This window comes from Ochotona princeps, chromosome 18, assembly GCF_030435755.1.
Source record: "Ochotona princeps isolate mOchPri1 chromosome 18, mOchPri1.hap1, whole genome shotgun sequence".
Lineage (NCBI taxonomy): Eukaryota > Metazoa > Chordata > Mammalia > Lagomorpha > Ochotonidae > Ochotona > Ochotona princeps.
This window is the reverse complement of record NC_080849.1, coordinates 33,471,743-33,488,627: the sequence shown is the minus strand read 5'-3', so window position 1 is coordinate 33,488,627 and position 16,885 is coordinate 33,471,743. Positions and strand designations below refer to the sequence as shown.

Genomic DNA, 16,885 nt, shown 5'->3' with positions numbered 1-16,885 from the left:
CATAACCATGAATGACAATAGAGTGAACTGCTTTGCAATATCTATGGGTTCTCCTCAGCCTGCAGAGATGTGAGTGATAAGATAAGATGCTCCCAGGAAAGAGAGCTGGAGGGAAAGGGAAAGGAGGAGAGGGAGAAAGTATGCTAACTGTTTTCACTGCAAAATGCCCTATGGTAATGAGAGATAAGGCACCTTGAGCTACTTGGAAGACCTTAAACAGGATGTAAATGAAGCCAAAAAAATATCATTCAAGATCAAGCACCTTTCCCATTCCCCTTCTATTTCCAGCTCTGACAACAGAAAGCTTAATTTATTGGATGGCACATACTACACTGACAAGCAGGTACCAGGAGGTGGTGAGAGATCTCTGGAGACCATTCAGAGACCAAGATATCTGTAAATTCGAGAGAGGGCCCACCCTAATGTATCAGATCAGCAGTTTCAGCAGTGTTTTCCTGAGTAGATAAGAAAAGGATTTCTCACCGTAAGAAGTTCCTTTCCTCTTCCCTTATGTTCTACTGCAGAGGTTTCTTTGCACTGGGTTTAGTTTTGTGACATCCCGCTTTCTAGGTACAAGTGGTTGACAGATTTAATGCCTTTGATGGCGTGATGATGTTTTTGTTCCAGTAATGTAGCTTGAAAGGAATTGTCAACACAAGTTGAGGGGGTAGATTTCTCTGGCATAGTCGTTCACTTCCTGACCACACTCGCAGCATTAACTACTGCACGAGGCTCGGTGTGTAGTAGGCTGGGCCACATGCTTTTGGGTAGACACACTCTGTGATGTTTGAAGTCCCGTTAGCGTTTCTCAGAACACGTCCTTGCTGCTAAGAGAGAACTGCAACCATATACCCAGAACTATGTATCCTAATCATGTGCCAACCTGCCTTTATGCACTAGAAATATTGTAACTCATCAAAATGGTTACTGTCTTTTCTAGAAATTGACAGACTGCTACTAACATTCTTCCACAGAGAGGAAGTAAGTTACCTGAACTCATTGTACCTGACACCGAAAGGATTTGAAGTATGGAGTTCTACTAGAGAGAAGGGGTAAAAGGCAGCTGTTGAAGGATGGGATGGAAAGAAATAATGATCTTGTTTTCTTTCTGTAAAAGCTGCTGCTTGGAATAGCTGGAATTCAATTTGGTCTCTGAATAAAGGAGAGAAAGCCTTCCATCAATACTGTTCTAACAGAGCAGCCAATGTAGAAAAGCCATAAGGGAATTTGGCAGAATTGAAGCCAAGAACTTAGACTCCACAGAGGCAAGGTGAGGGCTCAGGAGGCTTGTTGAAAGACACTGTGTGCGCAGAAGTCAGAGTCGGTAGGCTGCGGTGGAGCCCAAGCTCTGCACTTTGAACAGGCGCTTCAGGAAATTTTTGTGCAGATGGTTGGTTGGCTGAACCGGTTCCCTGTGGCAGAGGATCACCTTTGGCTTTGTGGTATAGAGTCATAGTTTGCATCAAGAGCACATAATCCCAGAAGATATGATGTAATAGAATAGGAGAGGGACAGGTGTTGTGTGGCACAGCAAGTGAAGCTGCCAGTTACAATGTTGCCATTCCTTATCTGAGTTCCAATTCGAGTCCTGGCTGCAGTGTTTCTGATTCAGCTTGGTGCTAATGGATCTCAGAAGGCAATGGAAGATGTGGGGTTCTGCTACTCAATGTCAGAAATCAAAAGAACTTCCTGACTTTTGAATTCATCTTGACCGAGACCTGGCTGTTGTGGCCATCTGGGATTTGAACCAGTGAACGGAAGATCTGTCGGTGTCTCTCTTCCATTTCCTCCTCCCTTCCTCGTTCCTTGACCAATCAGCAGCACGTTGTTAGTTCATAAACTGTTAGGTGAATTCTTTTTTGTTTGTTTTTTTCTGTGTAGGAGTGAATACATATGATAGTGTGAATGTTTCCAACATGAAAAACATAAATATGTGTAAATGAACTGTCAAACATTGTTTTAACTTATGCATTTACCCCTGAAGACTTGGTAAATCAGCGTTTGAGTTACTGCTTTAATGGGGAGAACCTGAAGTGTTTTCTAACATATCTGAGTTGCTTGCCTAAGCACGGGGATTTAATTTGTGTTTTGGGGCCCATGGTCAACTATTAACATTATGTGCCCATTAAAATGACTTGTGTTAAGTTAGGATCTGTTACTTGTCCTTGTCAACCTGTTTGTCCATTGGTAAAATTACGTTCCATCCCCCACACCAGGTCAAGGTGCCTCAGGATCTAAAATTTTACATTTCTTATATGTGAAAAGTTAGCACAGAGAATCTTGACTTTCTGCTTTCTGTATAGACTTTCATCACCTCCATTCATTTTTCTTTCTTTGATCTGTCTGTCTGAATCAGAGTTCTGCACAACCCATGCAGACAGCATCAGATCATCTGAAAAGCTTCTGGCTCACCTGTGGGAGAAGATGGTGTATAAGCTTGCTATCTGTATCCCTTTGCACAAATGCAAAACTGATTGACATAAATTTCTGTATGATAATGGTGATTTCAAATAGATTTCAAGTACATGCTAAGTAGGTACATACCAAATTCCTTACTGTGTGATCCAAATTGTTTAATTTATTGTGATTTAAATGTTACGAGCACATTCAGAGTCCACAGGAATAGAGTGTGTTCCGCCCTGTCCTGTGTGCTCGGTGCCAGTGGGTCAGGTGTCCACACCATCATGAAACAAGCACCGATGGGCCTTCCCTTCACCGTGCTCACTCCCAAACAGCTCCAGAGGCTGTCTTGAGGCTGTGACCACACAGCCTTAGATTCCTTTCTTACACATTAATTTCTTTTAAAATTATCATGGATCTCAACAAAATGAAATGTTTTCTGGAGGTAGTAAGGGGATTTGGAAGCCTAAAATCGTTGCTGCCAGTGATATATATATATGGCAAGATATTTTATTATATCTAGTGACCTTTGCGTTTGTGTGTATATTCATAGAAAAGTAAGAGTAAATGTGCAAATTGTTTTTCATAATACATGGAAAATACGTGTTAGACAACAGCCATGGATGGATTTCAAATATATTTTGCACCCAGATTCATACTTTTCGTCTCTTTTTTCTATGGAGTTTTTGAAGTACATTCATGTATGTATGTGTTTATACACATACTTATATCAGCTGCAAAGAACAGAGCTTTATGTAAATACATATATACATATATTATAATTTATTAAAAAGGCTATATACTTATTGTAACCAGCAAAAGCAGCATCATATGTTTTCCACTAAGAAAGAATTCCATGAAGATACAGTTATACAGATATTTACTTGCAGTAAGTGACAAATGGCTTTGTTTTGTAATAAGATAAATCTAAAATATTTGGAAACACTGTTTTGGCATAAATCATTTCATCTACTATGAGCATGAAGATAACTGGATAAAAATACAAACATACAATATCCTGCAATATTCGCTATTGCTGATTCTCATAAATGAATTTTTAAGATTAGTAAGAAAAGACAGTAGCCTGAGCTGGTTTTGATTTTGTGTTCATAGGCAACTGAAGTGGAGGCCAAGGCAAGGAAAATTGAGCAAAAAGGGAAAACCCAAAAATAAAGGGAAGCACAGACTTGGGAAACCCATCCAACTGCTATCACTCTTGTTTTCAGAGCCACCTCTTTCATCTTTTACCTAAGTAGAGAAATGACAGAAACAAGCTGAATAAAGCTGCTGAATGCTGTGCGGTTGTGTGAAATGAGGTTTTTGTCACTCTGCAGCTGAAGGGATTTTCAGAGAATGGTTTTGCCCTTCACTGTTGACTGTGAACTGCGTGTTCACAAACATTATCCCATTTGAAAGAAAGAATCTCCCTGTATCATTTTGAGTTATGCGGGATCAATCTCACCTTTTCCATTTCCGTTTTAGCATGGAAAGGTTAATGTGAAAGTTAATGATCCTGTTGAAACACCATAAAAACTCGAATCGATGTCACGCCATTGGCGATTGGCCCTCCTGTAGAACCCTGCTTCTGCAGTTTCGTGACAGGGGATCCCACAACTTCTGAGTGCCACTGTAGCTTATGATGTCCGGTAGAGTGCCTGCTGCTGGAGAGCCTCCCTAGCAGCCTTGAGCTGCCCTGCTCCGTGGCAGGTGAGGTCATTCACTGATGTCCTGTGTGACTCAATCTGTATGTTCGCGAAAATAAAATGCTTGCTTGCCGCGGATTTTAAGGGTTTCTATCATGTATTAGAGAATGGACAAAATCAAGAGTACTGACAAACCTCAAACTCCAGACCAGGAAGGTCAGTTGCATTCTAATAGCTAATGGATTGTTGTAGTCATGCCCCCCCCACCCCCGCCAAATCTTTGTAACAGCTTTTTCTACATTAGCAAACCGTATTTATCACTTTACTGCACAATGAACCCACAGGGGGTGCTAATTGTTCATTAATTAAATTTTAGCCTTTCAACACTTCTGTATTCTCCAGTGGCCTTGTCTGCAGTGAAGTATACAGTATGGCCTTTTTAAACCACCGAAAATTCACGTCAGCCTTAGCGCTGCCTTGCAGAGCAAACAGGTGCCTCCCATTGTGGTGCTGTGATAGTTCGGTGTGACCGGATGCTCCCCTGCCTTGGACCCAAGGCTCCCGTGGCAAAAGTCGTCAGTCAAGTGGTGTTGAGCCTGACCAAAAAAAACAAAAAAATCTGTGAAACTCAACTCCATTTTGGAATAGAATTTAATTTCTTTAAAAATTAAAACATTCACATGGGGAAGTGAATCTGTGCTGGCCCTGTGGACAGGTGAGTAGAAGGTGACAAATGATGATCTTGTGAGGGTTGACTGGGTGGTGTTCATGGGGAGTGGCTCATTCTTCAGAACTCCATAGAGAACATTTCACATGGAGGCAAGGGATTTTCGAAGCAAAACATAATTCACCTGAAGGATGAACCAAATGGTGAGTTAGTTACAGGGTGCGTCTGGCACTTTGGGATGGCAGGCCATCCTCTGTGGCCATTCTGTTCCACTAATGAATTCATCACCACCCGCCCTTGTATGTAGCTGTTAGGTCATCAGGAACTGCATGTGGATCCTTGTGATATCTCTAATTAGCCTTCAGAACATACACTCTTTAGGTATTTTCAAACAAAAATGCCCTTTGTCAGTAAAATGGAACTAGAACCCTAATATTGGGGAGAAAAAAAAGCAGCCACTGAATTATGCTTAATTTGTATTCTTTTGTGTTCTTGTCACATTTATCAGTTTTAACTTAAAGGAAACTGGCTTTCAGGTAGTAGTAATAATTTAGTACATTTTCATGTCGGCAGTTCATAGGGCTCTTTCATGCTATGTCATGTTTGATTCTTATAATATTCACTAGGAGGCAGGCTAAAATTTTTCTGATAATACTGACAAGGAAATCAAGATTTAAAAACACAGACAGGCAGAAGCATAATATCAGCCAAGGCTTCCTCTGTGTCTCAAACAAATATATGTATTTTTAATAGAAGGTGATTTTTAGCGTTCAGTAGACCTGAAGCCATATCCGGCCTATTAATGCTTAATATATATTTGTTAAATGAATGAAACTAAATTGAGTAATGAAAAGCTGCCTCAAGTATTCTGTGGTTTAAGATTATGTATAATAACACAAGAATGCATAGTAACTCATAAATACCTCTGCCTCAAAATAGTAGAGGGAGAAAGGAATATAGACTGGGGACATGCACTCTGGAGGTGTCCGTCATCATTAATGGAAAGATAAACATGTTAAACCGCTTAGAATGCGTTCAGTCACTACACTGTAAACATGTGTAATACACGATGGCCAAATTTTTTATTGAATGCCAAGAGCTTGGTGCTTATGAGATATTTGTGTGTGTGTGTGTGTGTATAGTATGTGTGTATGTTTGTACACACATTTGTACATATATATACACATGTGTATGTGTATGCATTCATATGTGTGTGTGTGAGCTGTAAGATAGAAGAAGTAAAGCAGTTCTCAGAACACACCCTCACCCCTACCGTGCCCCACGTAATTGGAAACCACCCTCCCTCCCTCCTGTCTGGCTCCTGAGTCGCGATAGTCTCGATTTCTGTGAAGGAGATGATATTGTTTCTTAACTGGTTTCACGTCAGCTTTTCTTCTGATCTGAGGGGTGGAGTTGAGTGTGAACTGCCTAAGAATGCACTGTTTTCTATTTAATTTGGCTGCAGAAGATGGAATTCATTGAGCTCCGTCTGTTCAAATGAACTTTAAGCAAAAGCAAGCAAAACATTTGTCCTTCTGCACACGCCATGGAACTGTGCCTGTGAGAACCAGCATGGAGGCAAAGACTAGGATCAGCTAAAGGGAGCAATGCGGAAGTGATGACAGATGCTTACCTCCTGCACTGGATCGTCTGCCCGAGCGTGAAGTGGTTGTGTTAGGGCAGAGTGAGACCCTTTGTCGTTAGGGAGTCAGGAAGGTGGAGAAAAGTTGCCTCTGAACTCCGAGATCTGGAATGCATCTTAGGATTGTGCTAAAAAAAAAAATGTGCACAGCCAATTCCCACTCCCCACAGCTGCTGCCATGAATGGGTGACCACCCCTTCTCCTCATAACCTAACTGTTAAGGCATTTAATTGGTCCTCCTAGAACAATTTGGAATATTACAGAATTTAAAAGCATCTGTGACTTACAAATAATTTCGACAATCACATTTCTCTTTTGAAACACCAGTGAAAAATATTCATCTCCGTGTAGTTACAATGTATGTAGATACGGTAGTGGAGTGAACTGAATGTGCAGTTGTTGACTTAGAAAAAAATGAGTCAACACAACTTACAAAAAGAAACATGATAGTTAAATGATTAGGCTTGCATTCTTTTCTACAATTGTTGGCACTGTTGAACACAAGGAAAGTTGATTTGTGTGATAATTCATACTGGTTTGCTTAGAATGACCTTGGCCTTTAGCAATTTTTAAATCACTGTTGTAGTAAGTGTGTGTTGTATAACTGGGCTACATAAATCTGAATAAGATGACATAAGTAACAATAGAGTATATTATTGTGATGGCAGTACAGAAGTAATGTGACAAATAATTACTGCTGATAGCTGTTAAATGCACATAACAAAATACAGTTCTCTTCGAGTATGACTTGACTTTTCTCTGCATTAGTGCATAATCTATATTTTCTTCAGGAATTTCAGCTTATGTTAAGAAGGGTTGGTAGCTAGTGAGTAAGAAAAGATACTATGAACTCCATTTGGTAAGAAAGTTTAAAATTGTCACTATAGCTTGCTGATGGAATCATTTATGGCAAGGAATAGAAACTTGGAAATTTGTTTTACCCTATTATCTGACTCTGAAAATAATTTATTACCAAGTTAACTTTTTAAGATGCTAAATAACACAGCGATTATACTTACATTTTGGGGGAAGAGAGGCCAGTTGACAACTGTAAACTTGGCTTTAGAATTACACAGAAAAATACTTGTCTGTGAAGCCCCAAGATTATGTCTTGTGTTTGGTAGTTTAATACTTGGAACCTAGTACAGATTTATAGCCCATTAATTTTTAGACATCACCAAATATTTGTATTTTGTTTTCTTGCTGGCTGTATATACAACTGTGAATGCTTCAGGCACTGTAGATTTCCACTGGGCCAATCCCTAAAACTAATATTCCAGGGGTCCCTGAAAGGAAAGGAAATGTTGCAGTGTGTTTATACTATAAACTAGCAGCCTACACATGGAAATAGAAATTCATGCAACATGTATCCATCTTTCTGTTTACATATTCCGCCAGGGATGATAGGTGCCCAAGAAACATTCGCTAATCTTTGTAACACCCCAGAGGGTAAGTAGCAAGAATTATTATCTTCATATTGCCTGGGAGAGACCCAGGTAAGGGCAGATTAAATGACTTGGCCACGTCACTCTGTGAAGTCAGTTATGAATCTGGAAATTAAACTCTGGATTTTTCTTTCTCATTTTGAGTCAGTGAGTTCCTGAATGCACAAGGACCAAACTTGCCAGTGTTGGTGCTTCCTTTGGCTCATTTGAAAAGTAACCGCTGATATAAATCCCATCCCTGTGAAGGACGCCTCACACACGCATGAATCCCCCAGAGGCGGTATAGAGGGTCCCCTGCTGCTGTTACGATGAATGCATACAGGTGAAGAACATCAGTGTCTCGTGACCATAGCTAGTGGAAGAGGTGGAAAGTATCCCTGGCTTCCACACTTCAGAGATTCAGATAATTTCTTTAGCAGCGAAAATGATCGAATCCTCTTGGTTCTGCTAGTTTTGATAATATTGATAAGTTGATAAATTTAGATTGATACGTTCAGATTGTCTTTTTGAACTTAGAGTACTAAGAGACTTGGCCTTGACCTTGGAAAGTGTGCACCTTATGCTGATGAAAAGCTGCTTCATGGTACAGAATAAGCAGTAGCCTCACTTGTAACCCTCCTGCTTCATGGTACAGAATAAGCAGTAGCCTCACTTGTAACCCTCCTGCTCGTATTCTGATTCTCCTCCTTTGAGCGGATTATTATCTTTACTTCTGGATTCCTCTATGAGGGTTCTTCAGTAGCAGAAAATATGTTCAGGGGAAAATTCTACATAGATTTCAAGATTTTTTTTTTGAAGCACACTGAGCATCTATTAACATTTTTCCCTGCTGTGGACTTTTAGAAACAGCCTCATCTTAGACTTGAAAGCCAACGACTGGCTGGACCTTGGCATCTTTTCCCATGGTTGTAGGCTGCCAACAGAATCCCAGGCCCTCCTCTGGTCACTGCACAGTCCTCCAAAGCGTCCTTCCTCTGTTAGCAGTAGCTGGGACAACATTACATCCAGTCTCTACTTACTACTTCCCCAGGTCGGTTGCACCAGGGGCTGGTAGCTCATGTCACAAAGGTGCTTTGTGCTCCATTCCCCTTTCGCTATGGACTAACTCCTACTATGCCCTCACTCTTTTGTGGATCACTTTCTCCCGCAGATATAACCGAACAGGTGTCACTGTGCTGCTGATCGGGATTCTGCTGTCCTCCTCTGACACAGTCCCGGTGAAATCTGTTGCTCCATCCTTTGTGGCAGGCGAGAGCGCCATCGAGCCTGAGATGGAGGGCTTCCTCGCAGACCTCGGCCGCTTTGTTGCCAGAAGATGGTCGGGAAAGGTTGGCCAGCTAACAAAGACAGGCCTTCAGCGGCTGGGTGTAGTTCTACTTCTGCATCCCCTTTGGCAGGAGCACAGAGGCTGTGCAGTGTGGCCAGCCAGCAAAATTAGGAAATAAGGACCTCTTTTATTTACTCAGGCTGCTGAATCATGGGCATTCCTGTCTGCTTGGAGCAAAGTCAAGCGGCTCTACTTTCCACTGAAAATCTCAGGAGTGTTGGAGACTTTCATCTCAGAGTGTTCACACACTTGTTGTAATGCGCTTTATGGAAATGGTGAGACTCACCCAGTACAGTTGCTGTAGAAAAAACATCTGCACTCGCTGTGCGCACACATCTACATCTTTAAATAGACTTTTAGGCCACACTGGTTTCCAGCAATTTTTTTCCCCCTCTCTTTTTTTTCCATCAGTAAGAGTCATGACACTCAGGGAGTCGGCTGGTGCAAAATGAGTGATGCCAAAAATTAAAATTGAACACGAACACGTTAAGTACTTCATGTTGAAATGCAGAAAAGTAGCTGTGACACAGAGGGACTTAGTGAGTTCAAGTAGATGCAGAATCCAGAGTTGGAAAAACCCTCTGTAGTTTCTTCCACCCGTGAAAAGAAACTGACGTTGTTGAAATTGGGCTTAGTCCGCAGAGGCCAGCATGCACTGGGACTGCCTGAGAGCTGCAGTGCCTGGAGAAGGCTCATTTTCAGGGGCTTGCGGAGACCTCAGCCAGGCAGGTCTTGGGAGAAGAAGCCCCCTGAGATGAGGACCAGCCCCGCTGGGAGTCTTGGCAGTGAGTTCCTTATGTGTACCTATAAGAACAGGTCCATTTACAGTGCTGGCAAGTGAGTTTTTCAGCATTCAACTTTTAAAACAGAAATCACTGTTTCAGGAAACCTTTATTTGTTTTTCTAATATTGGCATTCCTGACTCAAACTTTTGTACTTTCTCTGCTCAACTCATTGCCCATCAGCCTGAAGCTGTAGGTGACTTCTTTTCAATGGCAACTGATAGGGACAGGAAAGACCAAAGAAAAGATTTCCAAGTCTCTGGAATCCTGTTTAAAAACTTGACCCTAACCTTCGGCTCACTTGACATGTCATTGAAATTTACAAGCTCACAGAACAATTATGCCTGATATAAGCTTGGTGTCAGATTTTCCACACATTTTTATAATGGTCCTTTGTTTTGTAATTCTTTATGGCATTGTGTAATGATAAATCATGCCTAGACACAATCTATACGTTTAATAGTATATTAAATTGCGTAATTTCCATGGCTCAGTAGTTACGTCTTTTCAGTCTAGATATGTGACAAATTCTGATTGACCATTTGCTCCAAATGTGCAAATAAGGTGATGTGTTCTAAAATAGTTTAACATGAAACAGCAGAATTTGAGTCTGCAAGGGAAATGTAAAATGCAGTTTATTTTATCTACAATGCTGAGTAATTTAATAAGTAGGGATCTTTTTTTTCCATTTAGAAGAAATGTTAGAAATTTTAATTGTCTGTAGGATAGCAGCTATAGGTGACCTAAACCTTTTGAAGGAAAGCTAGATCTTCAGTGAGATTATTTTTAGGGTTCAGATTTTAGAATGGTTCTTCTGTGTGTTGGAGGGTGAGTGGTGTTGATCTGCCTGGTCCTTGATGCATTCACTCTAAATCACGGCCAAGATGGCAGAGCCTTGCCTAGGCGGGAAACACGTGGCGTTATGGAGTCATACCAGCAGGCATGCAAAGCTGCACGGGTTTCACCTTGCGTGGCGGGGGCTTGCTGCAGTGGGCAGAGGTCCAGGAATGGTGTTGGGTTGTTTGCTCAGAGTGAGAGGGTTGCCATCTGGCATTGAGAGTGAGATGGTGGTGTCATCAGTTTCCAGATGCAGGAAAGGAATGATCCTCATCTGTTTCCTGTGGATAAGGAAGAGGCCGACAACCTAGTAAAAATCTTGTTACCTTAAAGAAAGCAGACGTGGAATGCATTTTATATTGCTCGCCAGTCTACTTTTATGTTAATTGTTTGGCTTGCTTGTGAACTTCAGCTTTAAAGAATTGAATAGCTTGTCGCTCATCTTCTAATCGAACATTGTTAGACTCTCTTAATACTATTGGGACTTATTCTCCTACCAGAAGCCCCATCCAAATCAGCTGCACTCCATAGTCTTTCCTCACCTGAAATTTTGAAAACCCTTGCTCTTTTAGAGAGTGAAAGCTTTAAATATTCCGATCCTGAATGATAGATTGGAAAGGATACAGAGGGTGTGTGTGAGGGGATGTGGGGGAGAGGGAGTAGCTTTCCACAACCAGTTTTTTTGAGAAAGTTTGATTTTCTCTGGATGTTGAGACTGTGCATTTGCTAGTAAGAACATGATTCCAGAAAACCACCTAAATAAAGCACGGTGGAGAGCTTACTACATTTGTATCTGGCTCACAGTCTTGTTTGTCTTTTCTTTGTTATCCATAAATCTTTCAGCATTTACCATAATCATTTATCACCTTTCCTGTTTCCAGTTTTTCACAACTTGCTTTGTCTCTGCTCACCTCAAAGTGCAGGTCCTGTTTAGCTAAGGAAGTTCAGGCTGCTGAGGTTTTTGCAAGAGGAAGAAATGGCGGGCCACCTCTTGAACTTTCCAAACAAAATACACTATTAAAATCTGGCCCTTGTGAAACTCTCATTTTTTCTTGATCCTGGCTGATCCTGGCTCCATGTAATATCCAGCAGTACCCTTCTAACATTTAATAAGCCATTTTCTGGCCTATGGTATTCGAATCTTTCAGTTATTGAAGAAATCCTGGTTGTCTTTCATTACACAGGACATAATTATTATTGTGTTTTCTGTCTTCTTTCATGTGCTTACTTTTTAATATTTTTTTGCTGAAAGCAATAAGGTCTGTATCAATAAGAACCCCATAAAAGATTTGGGTCTTCAGAATTGTCTTTTTATATAAAAACAAGCAAAATGCAGAGGGAATTTTTTATTAAATATTAGACATCTGGGTTGACTGCATTAATTTTAAATCATTCCTGTAATATTTCCTCTTTTCATTTGGTTCTTCAGATGCTCACATAATATGCAAATCATTTTAGAATGAATACAAAAGAAACATTAAATATATTAAAAACTGCATTTTAATAAAATTGTCAACGTGTAATATATACCTTGCTCCTAAGCAAGAATAATAAAAAAAGTAATAAGAGGGTAATTTAGACATAGAATGTCTTAATATGTTTTTATATTTTACAGCCCAGTAAAGAGTGAATGCATAGAGCTTTCGGCTTGGATTTGGATCTGTCTCACTCAAATACTGTCTCCTCTGTTTTATTTTATTTTTTAACAGAGAGGTTCAAGGTTATCTAATCCAACTATGCAGGCTTCTTAAACTGTATAGTAGACTCACTCTTAAAAGTGTCCGTGTGTAACTTGAAATGTCCCATTGCTTCTTGCTGCAGATGGAGTGGATGTTGAAGATGACCCCACCTGCTCATGGCCAGCCTCCTCACCTTCTAGCAAGGACCAGACTTCCCCTAGCCATGGAGAAGGTTGCGACTTCGGAGAGGAAGAAGGTGGCCCCGGACTGCCCTACCCGTGTCAGTTCTGTGACAAGTCGTTCAGCCGGCTCAGCTACCTAAAGCACCATGAGCAGAGTCACAGTGACAAACTGCCTTTCAAGTGCACCTACTGCAGCAGGCTGTTCAAACACAAGCGGAGCCGGGATCGCCATATCAAACTGCACACGGGGGACAAGAAGTACCACTGCAGTGAGTGTGATGCTGCCTTCTCCAGAAGTGATCACTTGAAAATCCACCTAAAGACTCACACATCCAACAAGCCATATAAATGTGCCATTTGTCGCCGCGGGTTCCTGTCCTCTAGTTCCTTACACGGCCACATGCAGGTTCACGAGAGGAACAAGGACGGCTCCCAGGCTGGGTCCAGGCTGGAGGACTGGAAGCTGAAGGACACTCAGAAGTGCAGTCAGTGCGAGGAGGGCTTCGACTTCCCCGAAGACCTCCAGAAGCACATTGCCGAGTGCCACCCCGAATGTTCCCCCAATGAGGACCGGGCGGCCCTCCAGTGTGTCTACTGCCATGAGCTCTTCATGGAGGAGACCTCCCTTATGAACCACATGGAGCAGGTGCATGGGGCGGAGAAGAAGAACTCGTGCAGCATCTGTTCAGAGAGTTTCCACACGGTGGAGGAACTGTATAGCCACATGGACAGTCACCAGCAACCGGAGTCGTGCAATCATAGCGACAGCCCTTCCCTGGTCACGGTGGGCTACACCTCCGTGTCCAGCACAACTCCGGATTCCAATCTCTCTGTGGACAGCTCTACCATGGTGGAAGCTGCTCCCCCGATCCCAAAGAGTCGAGGGAGGAAGAGGGCCGCTCAACAGACCCCAGACATGACCGGCCCTTCGAGTAAGCAAGCAAAAGTTACCTACAGTTGTATTTACTGCAATAAGCAGTTGTTTTCGAGTCTTGCAGTTCTGCAGATTCACCTGAAAACTATGCATTTGGATAAGCCAGAACAGGCCCATATTTGTCAGTATTGCCTGGAGGTGTTGCCCTCCCTCTATAATCTGAATGAACATCTTAAGCAAGTGCATGAAGCTCAGGACCCAGGTCTGATTGTTTCAGCCATGCCCGCTCTTGTCTACCAGTGCAACTTCTGTTCCGAAGTCGTTAATGACCTCAATACCCTGCAGGAGCACATCCGCTGTTCTCACGGATTTGCAAACCCTGCCGCAAAGGATAGCAATGCATTCTTTTGTCCCCATTGCTACATGGGCTTTCTCACAGACTCTTCCCTGGAAGAGCACATAAGACAGGTCCATTGTGACCTCAGTGGCTCTCGGTTTGGGTCTCCAGTGCTTGGGACCCCCAAAGAGCCAGTTGTTGAAGTCTATTCTTGTTCCTATTGTACGAATTCGCCGATCTTCAACAGTGTTCTGAAATTGAACAAGCATATCAAAGAGAATCATAAAAACATTCCCTTGGCCCTGAATTACATTCACAATGGGAAGAAATCCCGGGCCTTGAGCCCCCTCTCTCCTGTGGCAATAGAGCAGACATCTCTGAAGATGATGCAGGCAGTTGGAGGTGCACCTGCACGTCCAGCCGGAGAGTACATCTGTAATCAGTGTGGTGCTAAGTACACATCCCTAGATGGCTTTCAGACTCACCTGAAGACTCATCTCGATACTGTGCTGCCAAAGCTGACCTGTCCGCAGTGCAACAAGGAGTTCCCCAACCAGGAATCCTTGCTGAAGCACGTCACCATTCACTTTATGATCACCTCGACGTATTACATCTGTGAGAGTTGTGATAAGCAGTTCACCTCCGTGGATGACCTCCAGAAACACCTCCTGGACATGCATACTTTCGTCTTCTTTCGCTGCACCCTTTGCCAAGAGGTCTTTGACTCAAAGGTCTCCATTCAGCTGCACCTGGCCGTGAAGCACAGCAACGAGAAGAAGGTCTACCGCTGCACGTCCTGCAACTGGGACTTCCGTACCGAGACCGACCTGCAGCTGCACGTGAAGCACAACCACCTGGAAAATCAAGGCAAGGTGCATAAGTGCATCTTCTGCGGCGAGTCCTTCGGCACCGAGGTGGAGCTGCAGTGCCACATCACCACCCACAGCAAGAAGTACAACTGCAAGTTCTGCAGCAAGGCCTTCCACGCCATCATCTTGCTCGAGAAGCACCTGAGGGAGAAGCACTGCGTCTTTGAAACCAAGACACCCAACTGTGGGACGAATGGAGCATCTGAACAAGTACAGAAGGAGGAGGTGGAGCTGCAGACCCTGCTTACCAACAGCCAGGAGTCGCACAACAGCCATGACGGCAGTGAGGAGGATGTGGACACCTCGGAGCCCATGTACGGGTGTGACATTTGTGGGGCAGCCTACACGATGGAGACCCTGCTGCAGAATCACCAGCTCCGAGACCACAACATCAGGCCTGGGGAGAGTGCGATCGTGAAGAAGAAAGCTGAGCTCATTAAAGGGAATTACAAGTGCAACGTGTGCTCGCGAACCTTCTTCTCTGAAAACGGTCTTCGTGAACACATGCAGACCCACCTGGGCCCCGTCAAGCACTACATGTGTCCGATCTGCGGCGAGCGCTTCCCCTCCCTGTTAACTCTCACCGAGCACAAAGTCACACACAGTAAGAGCCTCGATACTGGCAACTGCCGGATCTGCAAGATGCCCCTGCAGAGCGAAGAGGAGTTTCTAGAGCATTGCCAAATGCACCCTGACCTGCGGAATTCCCTGACGGGATTCCGCTGTGTGGTGTGCATGCAGACGGTGACCTCCACCTTGGAACTCAAAATCCATGGGACATTCCACATGCAGAAGACAGGGAACGGTGCCGCAGTCCAGACCACGGGGCGTGGCCAGCACATCCAGAAACTGTACAAGTGTGCATCTTGCCTGAAAGAGTTCCGTTCCAAGCAAGATCTGGTGAAACTTGACATCAATGGCCTGCCGTACGGTCTGTGTGCTGGCTGCGTGAATCTCAGTAAGAGTAGTAGCCCGGGCATCAACATCCCTCCCAGCACGAATAGACCAGGCCTGAGCCAGAATGAGACTCTGAGTGCCATGGAGAGCAAAGGCAAGGTGGGAGGGCCTAAGACGCGGTGCTCTAGCTGCAACGTGAAATTTGAGTCTGAAAGTGAACTGCAGAACCACATCCAAACCGTGCACCGGGAGCTGGTGCCAGAGAGCAACAGCACACAGCTGAAAACTCCCCAGGTGTCGCCCATGCCCAGAATCAGCCCCTCCCAGTCGGATGAGGTAACTTGCCTTCTGCACATTTGCCCTTTAACCTCTGCAAGCCACTGTCCCTGCCTTACCATGCCACTTTCTGCAGCCGTATGTATTGGCATGTGGCAAGAGATGCTTAGCTTGAAATGCAATGATTTTTTTCCCCCTTCTCATAGCCATTAGCTAGCAATTACTTGTTTCTTGATAAGCAGCATTTTGGCTTGAATGGTGCAAAATAGGACTAATTCCAGTCTCCCTAGGATATTGTCTTCTCTGTGACTAAGGAGACCAGCACTCCTGCCAACACCACCGAGAGCTGGAATCCCAGCATCCCTTCACCGCAAGCCTCAGTCCCCAGCTAGGACTTGCATGTATGGCACACAGATAATGCCACCAAAGTAAGACTGTGTGAGCCAACATGCTGGCTTCAAGTCCAGCAAAAAAGAATATATATGCATATTTGCAGATAACAAATTGGGGAGGGGTGGCTTTTTCATTCCGTGCTGTCAATACTCGCTGTTGTCCTTTGTGTTCTGGAGAGTGAAGAAAATATTTTCTCACAACAGGATTTTTTTTTTCTCGAAACCCCTGTGTTTATGAAGCACCACATACCCGCGATTCTGTTTAAAAGCACGATTCCTGAGTCTTCGCTCTCTGGGGCTTCCCAGTTCATGTCTGTTTCTCCCTGCTTAGTTCCAGTGTCTGGCGGTTTCAGGTTTTCTTTGCCACAGTGAGTGCAGAAATAGGCTCCTCCTTCCTAGGCACTGAGCAGAGGATGGCTCATTTGAATACCGATTGCTTTATGTTTTGTCACCTGGCTCCTAATAGCTCTTTCCACTTCCTTACCTGGCCCTATCTGGAGATCCATCCAAATGAAAACTCCAGGGAGACCCTTCTCCCTTCAGTTTAGAGTGACTGACTTCCCCTTATCTTGTCTCTGCACGCACACCCTCCTGGAGGCGCCCTGCATATCCCCGCAGATAGCCATCAGGCGGCAG

At 43.5% G+C, this 16,885-nt stretch overlaps 1 protein-coding gene across 2 annotated transcripts in view; it reads left to right on the top strand.

Annotated features, from left to right (window-relative positions):
• The window catches only part of ZNF521 (zinc finger protein 521), a 285,548-nt gene that overhangs the window by 111,103 nt on the left and 157,560 nt on the right, over nucleotides 1-16,885 (top strand). For both annotated transcript variants that reach the window (XM_058676974.1, XM_058676973.1), the window contains exon 4: nucleotides 12,565-15,917. In XM_058676974.1, the coding sequence (XP_058532957.1) occupies nucleotides 12,565-15,917 (3,353 nt within the window). The remainder of the gene's footprint in view (nucleotides 1-12,564; nucleotides 15,918-16,885) is intronic.